At 37.9% G+C, this 22,195-nt stretch overlaps 1 protein-coding gene across 2 annotated transcripts in view; it reads left to right on the forward strand.

The window, feature by feature from the left end:
* CFAP95 (cilia and flagella associated protein 95) overlaps positions 1 to 22,195 on the forward strand; it is a 96,250-nt gene that overhangs the window by 68,854 nt on the left and 5,201 nt on the right. For both annotated transcript variants that reach the window (XM_090274165.1, XM_090274166.1), the window contains exon 5: positions 9,004 to 9,061. In XM_090274165.1, coding sequence (XP_090130291.1) covers positions 9,004 to 9,061 — 58 coding nt within the window. The remainder of the gene's footprint in view (positions 1 to 9,003; positions 9,062 to 22,195) is intronic.

Genomic DNA, 22,195 nt, shown 5'->3' on the forward strand with positions numbered 1-22,195 from the left:
CCTTTTTTCCATGCTTCAGAATTTGTCTGACTCATAAAGATTGACTTGTGACCCTTAAACTCACAAGAAAATCCAGGATTCTAATTAATTTGTTATGAGAAATAAAGTGTTCAAGCACACCAGTCATATCAGCCTAATAAGAACATTCTCTCTTGGTTATATATATATATATATGAAGCCAGACTATAATAAAAATGTTGTTCAGAGTGCTTGGAATCAGAGTTAGTTTCATGATTACAATAATCAATGGCCTCCGATTCTGGTTGCCTGATTATGATAGTTAGAACTCTTTCAGTTGTGACAGACACAATTAAAATGATCTTGGGCCAAAAGGGGTTTATTTTAAAATACTGAAATACCACATGGAACACTGGGAAAGTCCATGGAAGAGTTGGGCTTCAGAGATGGCTAGAATCAATTGCTTCCTCTGAGAATAAGGATGTTACATCCCATGGTTCTCATCACAGGAGAGTGCCCCTTTTCCATTGGTCTCTTCTAAGAAATCCCATGGGAGAGTCCTGACTAAATGTGGGCTGGAGGCTGATATTTGGACCTATAGCTACAGGTGGGAATGGGATGGTAAGCAGAGCCACGAGGCACAGGCTTGCTCCTGCTGGTCCCAGATAATGAATCAAAGTCATTGTCAGCTGTCATAGCTGGTTTGGATCACTGGCATTGATGTGCTCCATTTTTGCTCCCAGACATGAGAGGTCTATTTATGAGCCAGCACACGTCCTCTTTAGGATGATGCCTAAAACCAATGCCTCCCTTATTTTTCTCACCTTTTGCTTTCCTGAGTTTCTCCAAAGGCCATTTCTCTTCTAATAGACATGTTCTTTTTTAATACTTTTTAAATTCAGTTACAGCCTTAAGCTGATATCTAAGAGGAGAAAGATTTATGTTGACTTTTTTCATATTTTTATTCTCAAAAGACCATCTTATTTCAAATTTGATGAAACATATTACTTAAAAATTGTTGTCCTGTTCTTTGGATTTAAAAAGGGGAGAGGCAGTCATGAAGAGTTCATAAGTAACTGACTGAAAAGTCATTCAGTATTATAAAAGTTTACATTTTGTTGAGCCACATTGCTTTTCAAAAAAAAATAACTGAATATTTAAATTTCCACCTCCATTTACTTTAAGTTCTCATTGTAAATTTATATCTCTTTACAACTAATTTTATTTTTATTGCTTTATTCATTCAATACATATTTGTCAGTGCCCACCTTGTGTCAGACTCTGTGCTGGGAGGTGATAATAGGAGAAGGAGAGGGCCTGAGCAGGGATGGAATGGTTCTGCCTGCTTTAAGAGAGTAGAGAGATGCCTGATGCCGCCTTGCAGGGTTGCCCAAAGCTACGCTCTGATATTTGACTAATGATCATATGATTTGAGTTAGGCAAATAAGTTCATTGTTATCTATTAACACAAACATCTTAAGATTATGGAATATTTTAATTATATTTCCATTTCAAGATTATTGAATATTATACTATTCAAACACTCATTTATCTGCTCATTACCTGGTTATAACATAAGTTAATATTTTTACCAAATTTACTTTATATTTTTAGGAGAAATGATTTATCATGACTTATATCGCCATCCAATATATCGACCCTACTGATGGATATTAGCTTCCAGATTTTCATTATTACACATAATGTTGAATTGAGTATCCTTTATCCTTATGCATGTTTTCTTGACTATATATGCAAGGATTTCTTTATACAAATAGAGTTTCTGGGTATTAAGATAGACGCACCTTCAATTTTTCAAGATACTGCCACCAGTAGTGTATGAATGTACTCATTCTTTCCTATCCTTATGAATATTATACAGACTTTAATTTTATACCAATCTAATGGCTATAAAATGGTACCTCATTGTTGTTCTACTTTACACTTCACTAATTACTAAATTTAGGACTGAATTTTAAGCCTGAATTTATCTTAAAGTATTTATTAGCTATCTGATTTCTTCTACTGTGAGTTGACTGTTTATAGGCTTTAGGCATTTTTCTATGGGATTCTATCTTTTATTGATGTGTGAGAATGTGTACTAGTCTTGTTTTGTTTAATTTTATGATATCTTCTTCTAGTCTATGGCTTTTCTTCTAACTATTCAGGGTGTCTTTTGATCAATAGAAGTTTAAAATTATAATTTAATCAATACCTATATGTAAAATGTAAAATAGTAAACCTTTTAGAAATTATGTATATTTATATATACACACATATATGTATATATAACATACTGTTTGAGTCTCTCATCTATAAACAAAGGAGTTATTTTATGTCCTTCAACAAACTTTGTGTTTTTTTCTGTGTCTTATAAATCTTCTGTTACCTGTATTCCTCTAGGAATTTTAGAGATCTTATTGCATTTTTTCATTTTAATTATGCTTTCTAATTTCTTATTGCTGACATATGGGTAAACTATTTTTGTGTATTGATCTTGTATCCAAAAACTTCCCTGAAACTTGCCTATTGTTATGATTCAAAGATTCTCTTGGATTTTTTAATGTAGACAAATTTTATCATCTATGAATGATAAAAATTTTGTTTTTTCCATTCCAATTATTATACCTATGCTTCTTTTTCTTGCTTTACTGCATTTGCTAGAATATCCAGTACATTGTTAGATAGAAATGCTGATAGAGGACTTTGACTAGGAATGTTTCTGGGGAGAATTTTCATCAACTTAGTTTTGATTCTTATTTACTGTTTCTTCTTATAGTAATGTTATCCTCTCTTAACATTTTAAGTGTGTTTAATTTTCCTGGACTAGCAGCAATCAGGTAAATTCTATGGAGGAAAAATGAGAAGTTTGGATAGTTTCCTCAAAATCTTAGTTTAAGAGTGCCCTCTTCTGTTAGAATAGTGAAGTGAACTTCATTTCATTAATGGCATCTTTTATTGGGGGGGTGGCGGGTGGGAATGGTGGTTCTAGAACCCTGAATTTCTGCACTTGATTTCTTATTTTTCTTTACTTTGCCAGTTGTCCCCACCGCAACTTCCCTAGAAGCAGCGCCTTAACCAAGACTGCCATTGTGGTCTTGCATATTCCAAGACTCTTTCTTGAAGCCAGTGTTCAAATGCTCTACTCTCAGATGTTCTCAGTTTTTTTCTTCCCATCAGGGAAGGATGCTCTATTTCTGGGGACATATCCTCTGTATTCCACCCACACTAGGGAATGGCCACTCTCTCCCCTCTCCCATGTAATCCGGCCCAATTTTGCTCCAGCTTGGGCCCTGGATCTAGCTCCACTGATTCTGGGTTTTTCTTCACCTATATGTAAACTAAAGTTTGTAGTCTTCTCTAGCATTTATTATGCTTTATGCTTGGGCAATTGTGTGACTTCATTTGTTTTTCTTTTGATCTGTATCATTTTGGAGGATGTATGTACAAAGCAGATTTAAGGAACAAAAGGATCTAGGAATGGTCTTCCTCTATGTGAAATTGTCATTTTATCTTTGTGATTTTGTCATTTTTTGTATATTACAAAAAAGTCTGTCCAGAGGTATCCAGCCATGTAATGTGAAAAATAGAGACGTTTATTGAAGAAGATACAAGAAACATTATACATAGGACAATGACACCTCAGTCCCCTTCAAAGTAGGTACCTTGGGACCTCACACAGTTCTCCCAATCACCATCAGCTACCCCATCATATTTTCCTAAATCTCATCAATGGTCTGAAATCTCTTACCTTTCAAAGGTGATTTAAGCTTTGGGAAAAGCCAGAAGTTACAGGGAGCCAAATCTGGACTGTAGAGGGGCTGAGTCACCTGGGAGATTTGATGTTTCGCAAAAAAACTGCACAAGACATGATGCATAAGCAGGCATATTGTTGTGATGAAGCTGCCAATCACCAGTTACCCATAGCTGCAGCCTTCTGAATCATCTGAATAGCTTCCACAGAGGAATGTTTAAGCTTAACACAAAATTTGATTCAGATTTGTTGCCCTACTCACTCATTCATTTTAAATGTGACGGCCACACAGTACACATGCTCCCTCAATGGTGTCTACCACCTCCCTGAATAGTACAGTGAAGTCATCATCATCCACACGTTTGAATTCCAGTCCACTCTCCTTGGCTGCCAGGTTACATCAATGTCATGCAAACCATTCTCATTATATTAACAATGGCTGGATTTTTTCCTGACAGACCTTGTATTCTGTGTGTTGTTAGGTTTGTTATATATCCTTGGTGACTTGTTTCTTTAATCAGTAGGTAATAATTAGTAAACCTTTATAATTAACAATTTTTTACTCAAAGTCAGTTACATAAGATATTAATATAAGAATACTAACTTACTTTTGGTTAATATTTGTGTATCTTTTTATATTCTTTTACTTTCAAACTTTATTTGAAAATAATTTTAGATGCAAAGGCATAAAGTTGCACTTATATAATGCAATTTGATATTCAATTTAAGTCTCAGAAAATATTTTCACTGATGGGTTTAACCCCTTTACTTTCATTGTGATTACAAAGATATTTAATTTTATTTTTATGATTTTAATTTGTCTAGTGAGCAGAAATTATTCTTTTCTTTTTAGTCTCCTTTCCTGCTTTCTATTAGATTGATTTTTATTTTTTATTTTTTTGGACAAAAAATCCTATTTGATGGTTTAATATGCTTTATTGATTATGCTGTTACAGTTGTCCCAATGTTTTTTCCTTTTGTTCCCCTCCCTCCAGTTGTCCCCCCACTTAATCCATGCCATTGGTTGTGCATATAGTTCTTCTCAACATCTTCCTGTCTACTCCACTCCCTCCTACTATGCTTCTTAATTCCTGCATTATCTCCCTCCCTTTTCCCCTTTCCCTCTCCCCACTGACCTTCCCCCCAAAATGTTCCCCATACCTACAATTCTTTTCCCACTCTCATTGCCTACTTAGTTTGCCTTTGTTTTGATTCCCTAGCTTTTGTTGTTGGTTGTTGTGATACAGTTTTCATTTTAATGTTCATGGTTTTGATCCTCTTTCTCCTAAACAAGTCCCTTTAACATTTCATATAACAGTGGTTTGGATCTGATGAACTCCTTCAGTTTTACTTTGTCCTGGAAGCACTTTCTCTCCCCTTCTATTCTGAATGACAGCTTTGCTGGATAGAGTAATTGTGGTTGTAGGTTTTGGTTTTTATTACTTTGAATATTTCTTGCCAGTCCCTTCTTGCCTGCAGAGTCTCCTTTGAGAAATCTGCTGATAGTCTTATTGGGACCCCTTTGCATGTAATTCTCTTCTTCTCTCTTGCTACTTTTAAGATTCTCTCTTTAGTCTTAATTTTTGACATTTTGACTATAATGTGTCTTAGTGTGGTTCTCCCTGGATTCAGTTTTGTTTTTGAACTCTCTGTGCTTCCTGGACCTATAAGTCTATTTCCTTCCCCAGGTTAGGGAAGTTCTGCTTTATTATTTTTTCACATAAATTTTCAATTTCTAGTTGTTCTTCTTCACTTTCTGGCAACCCTATGATTCGGATGTTGGCCCGCTTATAGCTATCCCCTAGGTTTCTGATACTCTCCTCATTTTCCTCACTTTTTGTTTCCTCTTTCTGCACTGGTTGACTGTTTGTTCCTTCCCTATGTTCTGATTTGTTGATTTGATCCCTGGTTTTCTTTCCCTCGCCACTTGTTTCGTATGTGTTTTCATTCATTTCAGCAGAGCTAGCCTTTATTCCTTCTCTATCTTGTTTAAGATCTGCTGTTAGGTCTGTAAGCATTCATACATCCAAAGCTCTGAACTGTGCCTCAGAAGGATTTCTTATCTGCTGAGATGTTAGATTAGATATTTGCTGGTCTGGTCAGCTGTGTGATTGGGATCTCTGTCATGATCTGTGCCATCCTGACCGTTTTGTGTTTACCTTTGCTTCCTGGACAGGGCTGTCACACCTCCTACACTATAGGGGGCAGAGCCCTGTGCACTTGTCACAATCGGGTGATCCTTCTCACCACACTGTGGCGCTTTGTGTGGGGGTAGGGGTCCAAGATGGATTCCTGAGATTCACTCTCCACTGAGAGACCAGGAGGCTCCTCCTCTGTCCCCATGCCCTCTGGCCCTCACAATGCGAAGCAATGGGAGTCTGCCTTCCACCGTGCTGGAATTGCGAGCTGACGGGTTTGATCTACAGCTGGGGGTGCTCCCCAGGCGCTTCTTGCCTCCCCTTAAATATGGGTGTCTGTGCTTACCACTGTCCCTCCACTGTCGCCGCAGCTTGACCTCTCCACCCTGGTTTTGCCCCTCCGACCCGTCCAGACGAGCACTTCTTCTTTATAATTTCTTATGTTGGACTTCCATATAGATTTATTTTCTGGAACTTCTGGTTATTTCTGGTTTTGTGGTAGTTGTAGTCCTTCTTAGTTGTGGAGGGAGATGGAGCGTGTCAGTCTAGGCCTCCATCTTGGCCAGATGTTGTCTCCTCATCTTGACAGGCTCCTGTGTGTGTTTGCCTCTGCATCTTAGGTAGAGCTGTTGCTCCTGTTACATTGTAAGGGGAAGAGCCTTAGGTATTCATCAGTACAGGGCAATCCATTTTACCATGTTGTGGCACTGTGTAGGGGGAGAGGGTCTGAGAGGAAATGATGCCGCCTGCCCAGCACTCGCCCCTTTTCCAGGCACCTCTCCCACTTCCATATTGCACTGGCTCCCCTCTTGCTGCTGCCCTGGCCGTCATTCCCAGAGTGGGTGGGTCTGTGGGTGTTCTAGGACCATGGGGGCCCTTTAAGCAAGCAGACTCTGCTGAGAGACCAGAAGTTTCTGCCTCTGCCCCAACCCCCACTGATTTGCACAATCAGAAGTAATGAGGCTTTATTTTCCCCAGTGCTGGGACCATGTGCTACACGGTCTGGTGAGGAGCTGGGAACTCAACACCAGGTGTCCCTCCTGACTTTTTAAAATGTGTAACTGTGCTTTCTGCTGACCTGCTGCTGCCACCGCTGCTGCCAGCACCACACCGCATCCTCTCTGCCCTGGCTCTGCCCCTCCTACCTGTCTGGATGAGTATTTCTTCTTTATATCTTTGTTTGCTGGACTTCCATGCATCTTGGTTTTCTGGAACTTCTGGTTGTTGCTAGTTTTGAGGTAGTTTTATTCCTTCTTAGTTGTGGAGGGAGATGCAGTGTGTCTGTCTACGCCTCCATGTTGGCAGGAAGTCTGCAAGTTATACTTCTAATATTTGTTCTTTTAATTACCAATACTCAAATTCAAGTGTGAATCAAAATCATCTAGAGGTCTTATTAAAACACAGGTTAGGGGGTTACTGGGCAGAGGGGAGCAAAGGGGAAAAAATTGGAACTATTATAACAACATAATAAATAACATATACTTAAAAAAAAAAAAAAACACAGGTTGCTGAGCCCCACCCTCAGTGTATCTAATTCAGTAGATCTGGGATGGAACTGTAGTACAGTCATGCACTGCTTAACCACAGAGCTAGACTCTGAGAAATGGATCATTAGGTGATTACATCATCATGTGAACATGGTAGAGTGCACTTTCATAAGCCTGGATGGTATAGCCTACTACACACCTAGCCTATATGGTATAGCCTACTGCTCCGGAGGGCTACAAACCTAGAGTGCAAGCCTATTCCTGAACAAAATAACATGAGATTAAACCAAGCACAAGAGAAAATGATGCAATCACGAGATGTATGAATCTACTGCCAGCATTAACGCAGCATATTGTTTTACAGAAAACATTTTATTTTAGCTGAGAGAGTGCACTTTAAAATAGTGGTAAAGTATAGTATAGTAAATACACAAACCAGTAACAGTCATTTATTATCATTATCAAGTGTTATGTACTATGCATAATTTTATGTGTTGTACTTTTATACGACCAGCAGTGCAGTAGGCGTGTCTACACCAGCATCACCACAGACACGTGAGTAATGTGTTGCACTACAACATGATAATGCTAATGTTACTACTCTGGAAACCACACATTGAAAGCCTGTCAGGAACTGGTGATTATCACCAGGTAAAATTAGCACCTGTGTGCTTTAACTGTTCTGAGTTGGACTTTCTTGTTGTATTGGAATTCTTTTATTTGTTGAACTCTTTTACTTTCCTACCAACTCAGCCATGCTTTGAAATGTTTAAATTTCCTTGTACCCAATATTTTTAGGTGTGCAATTCTCAGAGGAGTTTCTTTGACCATTTAGTTCCATTAAGTGTCAGGAACAGAAGTAGGACTTTAATTTCTCACGGAAGAATCTTTTACCCCCCACCCTCAGTTTCAAACAGAAAGAAACTTTCTGGCAAATTTCCCTGGACTGGTTACTGGAGTTTTTTGGCCTCTATTATATGGAGGTACAGCCTTTACAGACTCCTGGGTACGAGCAGGAGTTTAGCTCTTCATGTCTGTGAAACCATCTGAGGCCATGTCTTCTGTCCTTGATATGAAGTTCAAACCCCAGCCCCTATCCTTGGGACATCAGCTTATCCTCCCATTCTAATGAGTATACTCTTCATTTCTAGCACTCCAGGGTTTCCCTTTTGAGCATGGCTGTGCTTGTACACTTGGGGAGGTAGGATGTATTTCATGTGAATTTCTGTGTGTTTAATAGGGTAGATGTTGGGGAAGCTATGTTACCTTAGTCATCCTGGCTCTCTTCTGTTAATATTTCCAGTTGTCATCTACCAGAGAACATAGGGCATAGGATCAAAAAGGTTTGAGAGGAAGAAAATGGGTGGTAAAGAATTCCAGAAGTCTGGAATGCACCTGACATCATGGAGTTGGGATTGGTAGCATACTATGTATTAGCACAGGAGAGCAGCAGATGGTGCTGCTTTGGAAGTAACAAAGGAAGGTCACGCTGCTGGTGGTAGGTAACACTATAAACAAGGCTGAGAAGTTGTGGGTTTTTAAATTTTTTTAGGGCCAATCCTTGTTGAAATGTTTTTATTTCATGTAAAGTATATAGCACTGAAATTTTTAAATATTCTTGTTTTTGAAGTCATTCTTTTCTCAGATACTGACTTATCCCTCTTAGGTGTGCATTGACAACATATGCTGAAAACTATACTCCACCATATGACTATCAGCCACTTGTGAGTATAAGAAGGTTGAAAAACTGTATTATAATACTTGTTTATATACATAAAATTATTCTTTACCTCTAATGTAAATAGTCAAGCTTGGGAAGAAAAGACAAATTGCTGAGATTCATGATGTTTTATATTTATTTAGAGATATTTGCTATTTGAGGGAATCAATACAATGTTTTATGGTTATGATTTATTTTGAGATGTTTGTAGATTTCAGGGAGAAAATATTACAGTGTCCAAAACATATTAATTGTTCAATGCTTTCTTCCCTATCTTGTTTTATTATCCCTGTCCCTGAATTTAATTTATCTGGAATAAGAACCTGCCTTTCTCTTCATTTGTATTGCATTGATACACAAAAGTAAGTGGCTTAATTTTGCTCTGGGAAATGTGTACGTTGATAAAATATGCCCAGTTTATAACTTTAATTTACTTGTACTTAAGAAAAATTATACACCAGAAACAGAACAAGACTGTGTCTTATTAGCCTTGTTCTGGAAGACTTAATCAGTGCAATAGATAAGAGGTTTGATTATTGAAAAAAAAAAGCAAAAAGTTATCTTTATTTTAAGATGGTATCATTATCTTCTTAGGAGAACCAAGATATTAAACTGAGAATTAAAATAAATACGACCATTTAGTAATGTGAATAAATGCAAAATAAGCATATGAAAAATAGTACCTTTCCTTGATATCAGCAGCACTAACTGGTTAGTAAACTATAAAAGAAAAAGCATGCAAATTACTATAGCAACACAAATTTAAAATACTTTCACGAGGAAAAGCTTAGATCAATAAAGATCAATAGAGAAGATGTGACAGATTGTCTCCAAAGATGATGGGTTTTCCTGTTTGTACAGGTCACTTTCTCAGCAAGATGTGAATGTTTCTCTGCCTTTTGAATTTAAACTATTGGGTCCTTGATTTGATCAATAGAATATGGCAGAAGTGACCCTGTTTCAGACCTTATAAAAAGACTGCTTCCAACTCTTGGAGCCTTGAGCCACCTTGTAAGATATCCAAACTACTGTGCTAGAGGAAGAGGCAGGAGGGGAAACTATGTTGAACTTGTGAATGAAGAAGTGATCTTGGACATGCAGCCTGGCTGAGGCTGGACTCCAGCTCCAGCTGCCATCTGTCTGCAACCCATGAGAGATTCCAAGAAGATAATAAATTGTTGTGTGTAGCCATTAACTTTTTAAATATACTCAAACAGAAATCTCAAAAGGGAATAACTACTATTTTAGAAGACTGGAAAACTAAATTAATTGTAAATGAAATTTATAAATTTAATAATCAATGAGGTGAAGATGGGGAGAGGTAAGTTCTTTTATCCATTGCCAGGCAAATTTTAAATTGTTTTAATCTTTCTGGAAAGGAATTTGGCAGATACTATTCAAACTAGTAATTCTCCTTCTAAGAAATTTCCCTGAAGAAAAATGATTTAAAATCCAAAGATACTCATCACTAGATTATTTATAATGGCAAAACTTGGAAAGTGCCTAATGTTTTAGTATTAGAAATAGTACTAATTGAATATGCTATAATCCTATGGTGAGATTATTGAAGCCTTTATAACATCCATAGATAGCTCTTGGTGTCTTGATAAATCTTCATTTAAGCTTAAGAAATACATTAAGATACAAAATCGAACACTTATTTTATCTAAACAATGTAAAAGTATACAGAAAAAAACTAAAGAAACTGTCAAAATACCACCAAAGTTGGCCATTGAATGGTGATACTTCGGATGATTTTCTTCATCTTTACACTTTTTGGCCTGATTGTTTATAATAAGAAAAAAACACAAGCAAACAAATACCTTATTTAAAAATGCAATTCAGGCTCATTCCCTTATATACATGGAATTTGGTTCCATCTATAAAGAAAAGCAAGTTGAAGACATAATTAAAAACTCACAAAATTTAAAGAACTAATTTCCCCATAGGCAGAAATATAAAATATGTGGTATGCATTCTCAGAGTGCATAAATCTCTAGCCATTGTGTTATATATTTATGGTTTTAACTTTTCAGCATTATTTCTGATATTTCTCCATTGCTTATTTCTACACTAACAGCACAGCATGCCATGCAGTTGTTTGCTTTAGAGTTTTGTTCATTCACTTCCAACTTCCATGCCAAAGTAATTGATACTTGAAACATGTCTTTAGCACTGCTTTCTAGCACCCCCATTTAATGAATGCTTGCATTACATTCTTATAGGATACAAAAGATATATTAAATTATAATAGTGGATGCTTAAATAACAGCAGAACAGTGACTGAAATTATTGTGCATATAAACAAGTGTATACTTCCCAAAATACTAACAAATGAAAGAGTATTTTTTTTTTTACTTGCTAAGTACTTTACCATATGGCCTTAGCATAACCAGTTCACCACTCACTCGGGCTACCACCTTTGCAGTTATGTAATCCTTGATGAGAAGGAAAACTCTGACTCCAAAAAACCTCCGCTGCCTTGCGGCATACCTCTTCTGGGGAAAGGCTAAGGGAGTAAACCCCGACAGAAAATCCGGAGCCGGAGTCCCTACGGCGGTTTGACGTTGTAGTCAACACCGGCAACTCCTGCGGCGCACCTGAAGCCAAGCTGTATTGACTCCATCTTTCCCTTGGACCCTTCAGCTGCGAAGAGAGGGGGGGTCTGCTGCATGGGCAACAGCAGACCCTCCATATCACCCTGCCCAGGCTCTGTAGCTTCAGCTCCACTGGAGAGGATACTCCAGCGTCATCGCAAGATGTCGATTCAACACGGGAGGAGACAGATACCGTGTCACTCCCGAGTCGGACTGCACAGCCATTCTCGGAGGTGCAGATAGACTCTTAAGAAGCTACACCATCGTCTCTCGAGACGGACGGCTGCCGAGAGAATCCTTGATGAAATCTTAAAATATTTGGATTCATACTGTTTCAAATTTTGTGCATGAATTGAGACTTCATTAATTTTTATATATGTGGGCTCTTACATTTGCTTAAATGCATATTTGCATGAAGTGGGACAGCATTATAGGAAGCTTAAAGAAAATACAAGTTATTATACCATAGCTCTAGATATAATTAAGAAAATACAAAGTATTAGAAAGCTATGAAATTATTTCCAAGGAGAGATAAAAGAGAATTGCAAGCTGTTTCTTCAGAACTCCACTTCTTACACTGGGTGTTTATTATGGCCCACCCAATTTCAGTGAAAGATATCTTCTTTTAAAAGCTTTCTCATCCTTTTTCCAAAGAACCAAAATAGTGGAAAAGTTTCAGTGAAGGTAGATTAGAGGAATGATCCATGGCTCGCTATTTGTAGAGTACAAGAACCTATAAGTGAGCTGAGTGTGTGTGTCTACTGAATACATTCATGATGAGTAAAGAAAATAATTAGTTCAGGTAAGGACTAGCAAACTCAGGAAGTTGAAGGCCCAAAGGGAATGAAAATGTTGAGAAAAAAATGAACAGCTACCTTGGTGGTAATGAAGATGTGAGAGAACTACAGAAGAATTGGAAGTAATGAGCAAAGGGAATGAACTGAATTTATTGGAATTTCAGACATAGGGGAATGATGAAATCCAGGATGTGACCATGGGAGTGAGTTTCTACAATGGAATCAAAGCCGTTGACTTGATAAGACAGAGGGTTGGCTAGTTTCTAAGTAGGCATGTTAAAAAACAAAATGAAACTCTAAGACAGCAGGAAAGAAGGGTGGGGCCAAAGACTGGGTCAGACTCTACCCCTCAGGAGCACTTTGGAAGTTAACGGCTCTTCCCAGCCATGCAGCTGTCATTTGGGTACAGCTTGTTGGTCAGTATCATGTGTGAGGTACCTTTTTGTTTTCCTAAATAGAGCTGCCTATTAAATTATCTTTAAAAAAAAATAATTTATTTATTTGTTTGTTTATTTATTTTTAGAGAAAAGAGAAAGAGAGGGAGAGAAACATCACTGTGTGGTTGCCTCTCACTCGCGCCCCCAACTGGGGACCTGATGTGCAACCTATTCATGTGCCCTGACTGGGAATCGAACCAGCGACACTTGGCTCGCAAGCCAACGCTCAATCCACTGAGCCACAGCAGCCAGGGCTCTAAATTATCTTTGAAGGCATATGAGTACTTTTAAATCAGAGAGTGGTGCATATCCTAGTTCATTCAGGGATAGAAAGCTGAAGAAGTTTTTAATGGAGAATTATGTTTTAAAGTTGGCATGCATTCTAAATTGACCACACAAGGTCCATGCAGTGTTTTGTAGTAGGTAAGAAAATAGGCCACATCTGTTTAAGAATTTTTCCCAGTAACAGCAGGACTGGCCTGTCCTACCACTGGGCCTCTATGCACTGGTATGGATATAGCATTGTTAAAATATTGATATTTTTGTGCTGATTGAATATTAGCTATGTCCTTGAATGCCCCCAGAATCGACCCAGGACAGCATGATGACTTTCCTGGGCCTTAAGCATTTTTGCCTTCATGGGCTCCTTCTTCCATTAAAAAAAAAATTAAACTATGTTTTACAATTGTGTTAGTATAAAGACAAACATAATCCAAGTTGGATTACATAACGTTTTAGAAGTAAAAAACTTATTAAAGAAATACATTTTTAGGCTATATTTTTCATTGGCATTTTGTAAATATTACCCATCTTTTCTCCTTTCTTTTATACTGTATCCTTGAGTATTTTTGACTATGTTTTTGTATTTTATGGCCATGTTATGTGACCCTGTTATTGTTAACATTCTTGATATTATTGCTAATAAATGAATGAGTATTATTACACAAAACTAAAGCATGCAATACTCATTTTTTCCCTGGGAAATACTTTTGGACTTCTATACCCTATTTTAAGCAAATTTTTCTGTATGATAGGTGCCAAAGTTTTCTGCCCTGAGATGTTTATGGATGTTATATTACCACCATCATTTCCTGGCTTAGTTAGGAGTTTCTGTCATTTACTAGAGTTAGCTTTTCTAAATGGCATCTGCATTTTTTCATTGTGATAAAATACACATAATATAAAATGTACTAATTTTTAGTGTACAGTTTAGTGGTATAATTATACATTGTTGTTATACTCATTTTTAAAAATTCTGATTTTAAAAGAAATTGAAACATTTTTTGTCAGCCTCCAAAAGTAGTGTGGGCGCTAGGCACTGGGCTTCCTATGCATCATGGCTGAGTCTGCCCAGCCTGGACCTTGTGGAAGTTTAACACCTGCCTGATCCGGGACCTCTAGGACTTGCTTAGTCTCATTGGCTGATGCTGTATTGATTGATAAATACTCCAAGCATCATCCCAGACAAAAATGCACCTTGGTGAGGAGTTATCATTAGGAGCCCTTTATTGTTCGATTAGGCTCATTCACATGAAAGAAACTCCCCTAAGCTCGGAATTGCCTTTAGTGTCCCTCCTCCTAAGAAGAGGCGCCTACCAGGGGCCTTAAAAAGAAGACAGGTTAAAGAAGGACTTGCTGAAAAACACTAAAAGCTGGGACAGAAAGTGAATCTAGAACAGGGTTGGGATTCTGTGGGAAGCATCACTCATCTGAACTAAATTAGGTTTTAGTTCCCACTTCAGCAATTTCATTAGGTATAGACAACCCATATGTGTGTGTTTAGTCTAGAAGAAAGTGTGGTTTTGCAAAACTTCTACCCAGAAAATTGAGGCTGAAATTTGACTAGGTAATGTTCCAGGCTCTATGATGTATCTTCGTGACTTTTATTTTAGTTCTCCTTTTCTTTGTACTGCATCATCATATATCTGCTATTTAATTTTCTCCTTTTTGCCCTGTTAATGTTCCGACTCAATAGCTACTAAAATAAGTAATGACCATTTGTTGAATATGCTTGTTTATCTTGTTATGTATTATTAACTGAAGTAAATGAGAGCTTTAGATTTTCTGCAAATGAAATAGTGGTGGGGTGAAATTGGAGAGGAGAGAAGGGGTCATATAGTTATACCTAGTGTCTTTTTGTTGGTGCCAGTGTATTCTAAAATGCTGCTGCTAGTTAACCATAAAAATACCCTTCTATTACTTGGGTCCAGAAGGAGATGGTGGCCTTCCTAAACCTAAATTTTATCCCTGAAAGACCTCAATGTATATTGTACATATGTGTGCTGACTTTGTATGTATACATGTAGGCATGATTTTTATAGCTTATAGGCAAACAATTCTCATTCCAAGTCTCAGCTTCAACCTCAAGATCTATTGGCAGTTGCTTATACAGTTCCACAAGACTTCCACAGCTCCTCCCAGTTAATTGGAATACAATAGGATCTGTCTTATTGACTGCCCTCAATAATTTGGGTAGGCCTTATCTAACCAACTGATGGTAGCCTTAAGAGCAAAAACCTGAGGTTTCTTGGAGAAGAAGGAATCCTGACTCAACACCTGTAATATAGAAATTCTGCCTGAATTTCCACCCTTATATTCATGTGACCCAATTCTTTAAAATCTTAATCTCTTTGATTCTCTCTTTCTCTCTCTGGAGAATCTTCACTAATATAGACAGAAAGATATTCATGAGCTCTCTGGCTCTCAAATTCTATTTGACTTGATTCTCTTTTATTGATCCTGTCTCTTTCCTTGATCCTGCTCCATCCTAGTAGTCATTTAATTATGACCAAGTAACCTTTTGATTAAGGATATTGGCAGACATTTAATTCAAATCTACTTGAAAATTAGGAAATAACTATTATAACTTCTGCTCATCTTGTGTATCACCAACAATTGAGAAATCGTGGGTATCTATTTTCAGGAAACTCAGTTCTTAATTTTGGGGGCATTTAGTAGAAAGAACCCTATGCTTTTCTGTAATTATACTTGCACTTATATTGACTTCTGAAATTAAGTAACCATGATCTCCTTTTTGTTTCTGGGTTAAGTCATAAAGCTCAGTTCTATGTCAAGAAACTTGGGATAGTGAGAGATTTCATTTTCTTATTTTTGATTATCTTTAATTTCTACACTGAACATATTTTACTTTTGTAATGGATAAAAACAAAAAAGTTAAAAAAAATTGAGAACCCTAAGCCTCAAATTTATACCTAACTATACCACTACAGATATAAAATAGCTGCAGGAGGGGGGTTGTGGGACTGGGTGAAAAGGTGACGGTGTTAAGCAAAAACAAAAACAAAAAAAATAACAAACAAAAACTCACAAAGTATGGTGATTACCAGAGGGAAAGGGAGGTGGGAGCAGGTAGAAGAGGGTACAAGGGAGGTAAATGGTAATGGAAGGAGACTTGACGTGAGGTGGTGAACACACAATGCATTATATAGATGATGTATTATAGAACCGTACACCTGAAACCTATATAATTTTATTAACTAATGTCACCCCAATAAATTCAATAAAAAAGTAAAAAATATATACAAAACAGTTGCAGATGTCCTCACATAATATAGATTGAAGAATAAAAAACTGATATTTAACTTTTGTGACAAAAATGATAGAACCAATAAAAATTTGTGCATAAGAAAGAAAAAATTAGTCAATAGCTAAGGTTCAATAGTATATTACTTAGTTTTTGATGCTGGTCATTATTAAAGATTGTGTGATATGGTCAGCTTATTTGGTGAAGTATTTGTTCATGTAGATCCCCATATTTTTCTTTGTGATGACACCTTACTATGTTGACTGTACTCATTAATGATATAAATTGTTCACATTTATACCTATAGCCTAAACTTCCTTGTACTTCCTATGAGTACTTCCTTTTAGTCAAATATCTAATTTGTTACAAGTAGTTTTTCTTTGTAAAATTTTATCAAATTAAAAAGGATAGTAAATGTTTCTCATATATGTAACAAAATATATATAACTAGTTATATATTTATTATAACTATATTTTCCAATTACTCTGATGTTTGTAGTGAAATCTTCAGGAGAAAAAAGATCCAATAGAAATGATATTATTTTAAAAGTAGTGAAGGAAATAAATGAAAGGATCTGTCTGAGATGCCTATTGCCTGTTATCCCTAGGATTGATAAAGTAGATTTGGCTGTAGGAGAATTTTTCTTTTCCTCCCACATCACTCTGCATGCGTGCTTAGAAGACAATTGTATTTTGGGAAGACAGATTTTTAGTCAAGTAATATAAGTGCTAAAGAATTTTATACATGATGCATACTAAAAGAATGAAAACAAAATATCACAGCAAGCTACTTTTATGCCTACTTTGATTCTATTCAATGTGACATTCACATTAATAAGTTTGCTGCCTAAAATACCTTTTTGGAGTAAATGGAGTACCCCGAATGAGCATACTTATAGGATTGCCAGGGTAGAATGGTCTTTGCTATATGAATGCCAGGTGGCTAATAGCTAACTGTGATGGTGGACACAAGGTTAGTTCACAGTGATTGATTTGTCCAGGAAACATAACCCATTATGCATTTTTATGGATGATCTGGATGAAGGAATTGAACTATGCTTTTAAATTATCTTTTGATATTAAATTAGACAGAGTTACTGATGTTGCCTACAATAGAAAATGACCTTGAGAATAAAACTATCAAAAATAAAAGGTCCTAAAGAAAAAGAATGGAATAAAATAATAACCACAGAGCAGTCCCTTGGACAATTGGGAAAACCTGGGTGAGGACTGGGTATACTGTCGATTAAAAAACAGCAATGTAATTTATTATGAAAAAAGGTTTAGGAAATAATGGTTCTTAGATTAAGAATTTAACACCCAAGGACTGATGGGATAGAATGGGGAGGGGATGGGTATTTAAGAGCGGGATACCCATAACTTAAATATACACTGATACATTTTATTGATATAAGTGGTAAAACCATAATCTGTCCTTCATAATAAAGGAAAGTTGACTGGGGGCCATATTCACCTAGAAGACCCTCATATAATATCCTAACCTGCCTTTCTACGATGTGTTAAAAAGAAGAAAATAAAGAGAAGACAAGGAAGACAGCTTTCTTAGCCTTAAGACAGATCCTCCCTACCCCACCTCACAGTGATTCTCTTGCTGCATCTTTATTGGTTTCTAATTCTGCAGGGCCTGTTGCCCTCAGTGTTCCTTTATCTGATGTTCTTTGTTCTTTCATCTTTTTTTCCCCCTTTTTCATTATATTTTATTGATTATGTTATTACAGTTGTCTCTATTTTCCCCCTTTGCCTCCCTCCACCCAGCACCCTCCCCCCACTCCCTCAGGCAACCCCCACACCATTGTTCATGTCCATGGATCATATGTATAACTTCTTTGGCTACTCCATTTCCTATACCGTACTTTACATCACCATGGCTATTCTGTACTATTTATTTGTACTTCTTAATCCTCTCACTTCTTCACCCATTTCCCCACTCCCTCCTCCCACCTGGCAACCATCAAAATGCTCTCTATTTCCATGATCCTGTCTCTGTTCTTTTTGCTTGCTTAGTTTGTTTTTTGGATTTAATTTTTGATACTGTTCATAGTTTTGAACTTCTTTTTCTTAAGTCCTTTTAACACTTCATGTAATAATGGTTTAGTGATGATGAACTTCTTTAGTTTTCTCTTGCCTGGGAAGCTCTTTATCTGCCTTTTGATTCCAAATGATATTTTTGCTGGGAAGAGCAATCTTGGCTGTAGGTCTCTGCTTTTCATGACTTTGACTATTTCTACCAATTCCATCGAGCCTGCAAAGTTTCTTTTGAGAAATCAGACAGTCTTCTATGGAAACTCCTGTAGTAACTAATTTCTTTTCTCTTGCTGCTTTTAAGAGTCTCTCTTTATCTTTAACCTTTGGCATTTTAATTATGTGTCTTGGAGTGGGATTCTTTATGCTTCCTGGATTTGCATGTCTATTTCCTTCACCAAATTAGGAAAGTTTTCTTTCATTATTTTTTCAAGTGGATTTCTTTTTTTAAAGTATATTTTATTGATTATGTTGTTACAGTAGTTCCAATTTTTATTCCCTTGCTCCCCTCTACCCAGTAACCCACTTCCCTCCAGCAATCCCACCCCCCTTAGTTCATGTCTATGGGTCCTGCATATAAGTTCTTTGGCTTCACCCTTTCCTACACTATTCTTAACTTCCCCCTGTACCAACTGATTATGCTTCTTAATTCCTGAACCATTTCCCCATTTCTCCCCCTCCCCCCTCCCAGCTGATAACCCTCCAAATGATCCCCATACCTATGATTCTGTTCCTATTCTGGTTTGCTTAGTTGGATTTTGTTTTTATTTTTTAGATTCAGTTGTTGATAGTTGTGAGTTTGTTGTCATTTTAGTGTTCATAGTTTTGATCTTCTTTTTCTTAAATAAGTCCCTTTGACATTTCATAGGATAACAGTTTGGTGATGAAGAACTCCTTTAGCTTCACCTTGTCTGGGAAGCACTTCATCTGCTCTTCCGTTACAAATGGTAGCTTTGCTGGATAGAGTAATCTTGGTTGTATGTTGCTCTTCATCACAATGAATACTGCTTGCCAGTCCCTTCCTGCCTGCAAAGTGTCCTCTGAGAAAAGAGCTGATAGTCCTATAGGCACTGCTTTGTAGGCAACTCTCCACCTCTCTCTTGCTGCCCCCAGGACTCTCTCTTTATCTTTCACCCTTGACATCTCTATCATGATGCGTCCTGGTGTGGTCCCCTCTGGGTCCAGCTTGCCTGGGACCGTCCATGCTTCCCGGACCTGTATGTCCATCTCCTCTATAAAATTTGGGAAATTTTCCTCAATTTTTTCAATTCTTGCTTCCTCATTCTGCACTGGTTGACTGTTTTTGTTCTTCCTTGTGTTCCAAGTCATTTACCTGAACCCTGGTTTTCTTCCCTTCACCATTGGTTTTGTGTGAATTTTCCTTCATTTCACTTAGCATAGCCTTCACTTCTTCTCTTATGCGTTTGCTGCACTCAAGCATATCTGTCAAGCCTGTGAGCATCTTCATCACCAGTGTTTTGAATTCTGCATCTGTTAGGTTCACTATCTCCTTATTGCTTAGTTCTCCCACTGGAACCTTGATTCGTTCCCCCTTTTGGGCCATACTTCTCTGTCTCCTCATTCTGACAGGCTCCTGTGTTCGTTTGCCTCCACCTCCCAGGTAGAGCTGTTGCTCCTGTTGCGTTGTAAGGGGCAGAGCCTTAGGGATTCTTCAGTACAGGGCAACTTGTTTCACCACGTTGTGGTGCTGTATGTGGGGGAGGGGTCCAAGAGGGAGCAATGCCGCCTGCCCAGCACACGCCCCTTTTCCAGGTACCTCTCCCACTTCTGCACCAGACTGGCACCCCTCTAGCTGCTGCCCTGCCATCATTTCCAGAGTGGGTGGGTCTGCGGACGTTCTAGGACTGTGGGGGCCTTTTAAACAAGCGGACTCTGCTGAGACTGGCAGTTTCTGCCTGCACCTTAACCCCCACTGATCTGCCCATTCAGAGGCAACGAGGCTTGATTTTCCCTGGTGCTGGGACCATGGGCTGCAAGGTCTGGTGAAGAGCTGGGAACACTCCCCAGCTGTCCCTCCTGACTTTTTAAAACACGTGACTGCTCTTTTTGCCAGCCTGCCACTGCCGCCACTGCTGCTGCCGCCGCTGCTGCCACTGCCACCACACTGTGTCCTCTCTGCCCCTCCTACCTGTCTGGATGAGTATTTCTTTTTTATATCTTTGTTTGCTGGACTTCCATGCAGTTTGATTTTCTGGAACTTCTGGTTGTTTCTAGTTTTGAGGTAGTTGTATTCCTTTTTAGTTGTGAGGGAGATGCAGCATGTCTGTCTATGCCTCCATCTTGGCCAGAAGTCTTGTTTTTTCATCTTTTATCAGGACATTTCATTCGACTTTCTCAACCCTTCCCTGAAACAGTACCTCAAAGATGATGAGAGATTGACCCTTACTATTGGTTGTGCTTTGTCAGGTCTTACCTTCTGTGAAACTTATTTAGAAGTGAGCATTTGTTGACTACCACTGCATTCTTTGATCTCCCTCTCCCTTCAGAATCTATGACATTGCAACACATTCTCCATATCTCTCTTGTGCCCTTCATGGTATCTTTGTGGATCCAACCATAGGCATCCCCAAGATTTGGGTCCCAGAACCCTGCTTCTCACATTTTACACAATCTCAGAGAATTCATCCACTCCATGGCTCCCCAACCATCACTTTTGTGGGGATACATAATTTCATACTTCAAGGAAAGTTGATAGAATAACACAGGGAGCTCCCATATAATCTTTACCTAGAGTCACCAATTCTTCACCATTTAAACGTAAACTGGAGACACTGGCCCTCTACCTCTAAATAATCCAGTGTGGTTTTCCTAAGAACAAAGACTCACAGCTATGGTGAGCTTTCCAACCTCAGAAAAGTTGATACAATATAATTATGTAACCCACAGTCTATATTCAAATGTAATTTATGGTCCCAATAATGTTCTTTATAGCTATTTTTCCAGTCAATGATCACTGCTGTGCACAGGGCATTGACCTCCCTCCAGGCCATCTGTTCCACAGCACCACCTTCCAAATAAAGATTTTGTACTGATGTCATCTCTAATTCCAAATGCCTAAAATCTGACTCATCTTTTCCTCCTAAACAAGTCTTTCTCATCCCTGTCTTTCTAATTCTTTTTAATGGTGTTCAGACTCTCCCCATATAGTTTTGAGGTTATGGAACACCTTTTGTTCTTTATCCCCAGTTAGCCAGGTAAGTCCTTTACATTCTTCCTGTGAAATATCTCCTTCAGTCTGGCTCTGCATAAGCCATTGTGTGCTAAAGCCCACTCATTGTGCAATGCAGACAAATTTTTCCAGTTACCCTCATCTACATGAAGGGCTCAGAAAAAGCTTGCAGTGATGTTCATTCTTAAATGAACCTCGTCAGACCCCAGGGTCTGTGAAGCACCAGAATAATGGACCAGCCAACAGTATGTCGTAATTAAAAAATTTGTTTCTATATACAGTTTCTAAACACTTCTTCCCACTCACACTAAATTGATGTTGAATAAACATTTCATTATTATGTTAGGGTGTTGAAAATGTAGTAACCATCTGCAAATATGCAGAGGAAATGTGTCTAACTGTGATAACTAGCCCTCTTTCCAAGCCCACCACCAGTGGGAAAACACTAACTCTTCAACCCATTTAAAGATTAGTCTGATTTCATAATTTAAATAGTTTTTGTAGGAGATGTTTAATCTCCCTTGACAAAC

Source organism: Furipterus horrens, unplaced genomic scaffold (assembly GCF_987537825.1).
Source record: "Furipterus horrens unplaced genomic scaffold, mFurHor1.1.pri manual_scaffold_4, whole genome shotgun sequence".
NCBI classification, from domain to species: domain Eukaryota; kingdom Metazoa; phylum Chordata; class Mammalia; order Chiroptera; family Furipteridae; genus Furipterus; species Furipterus horrens.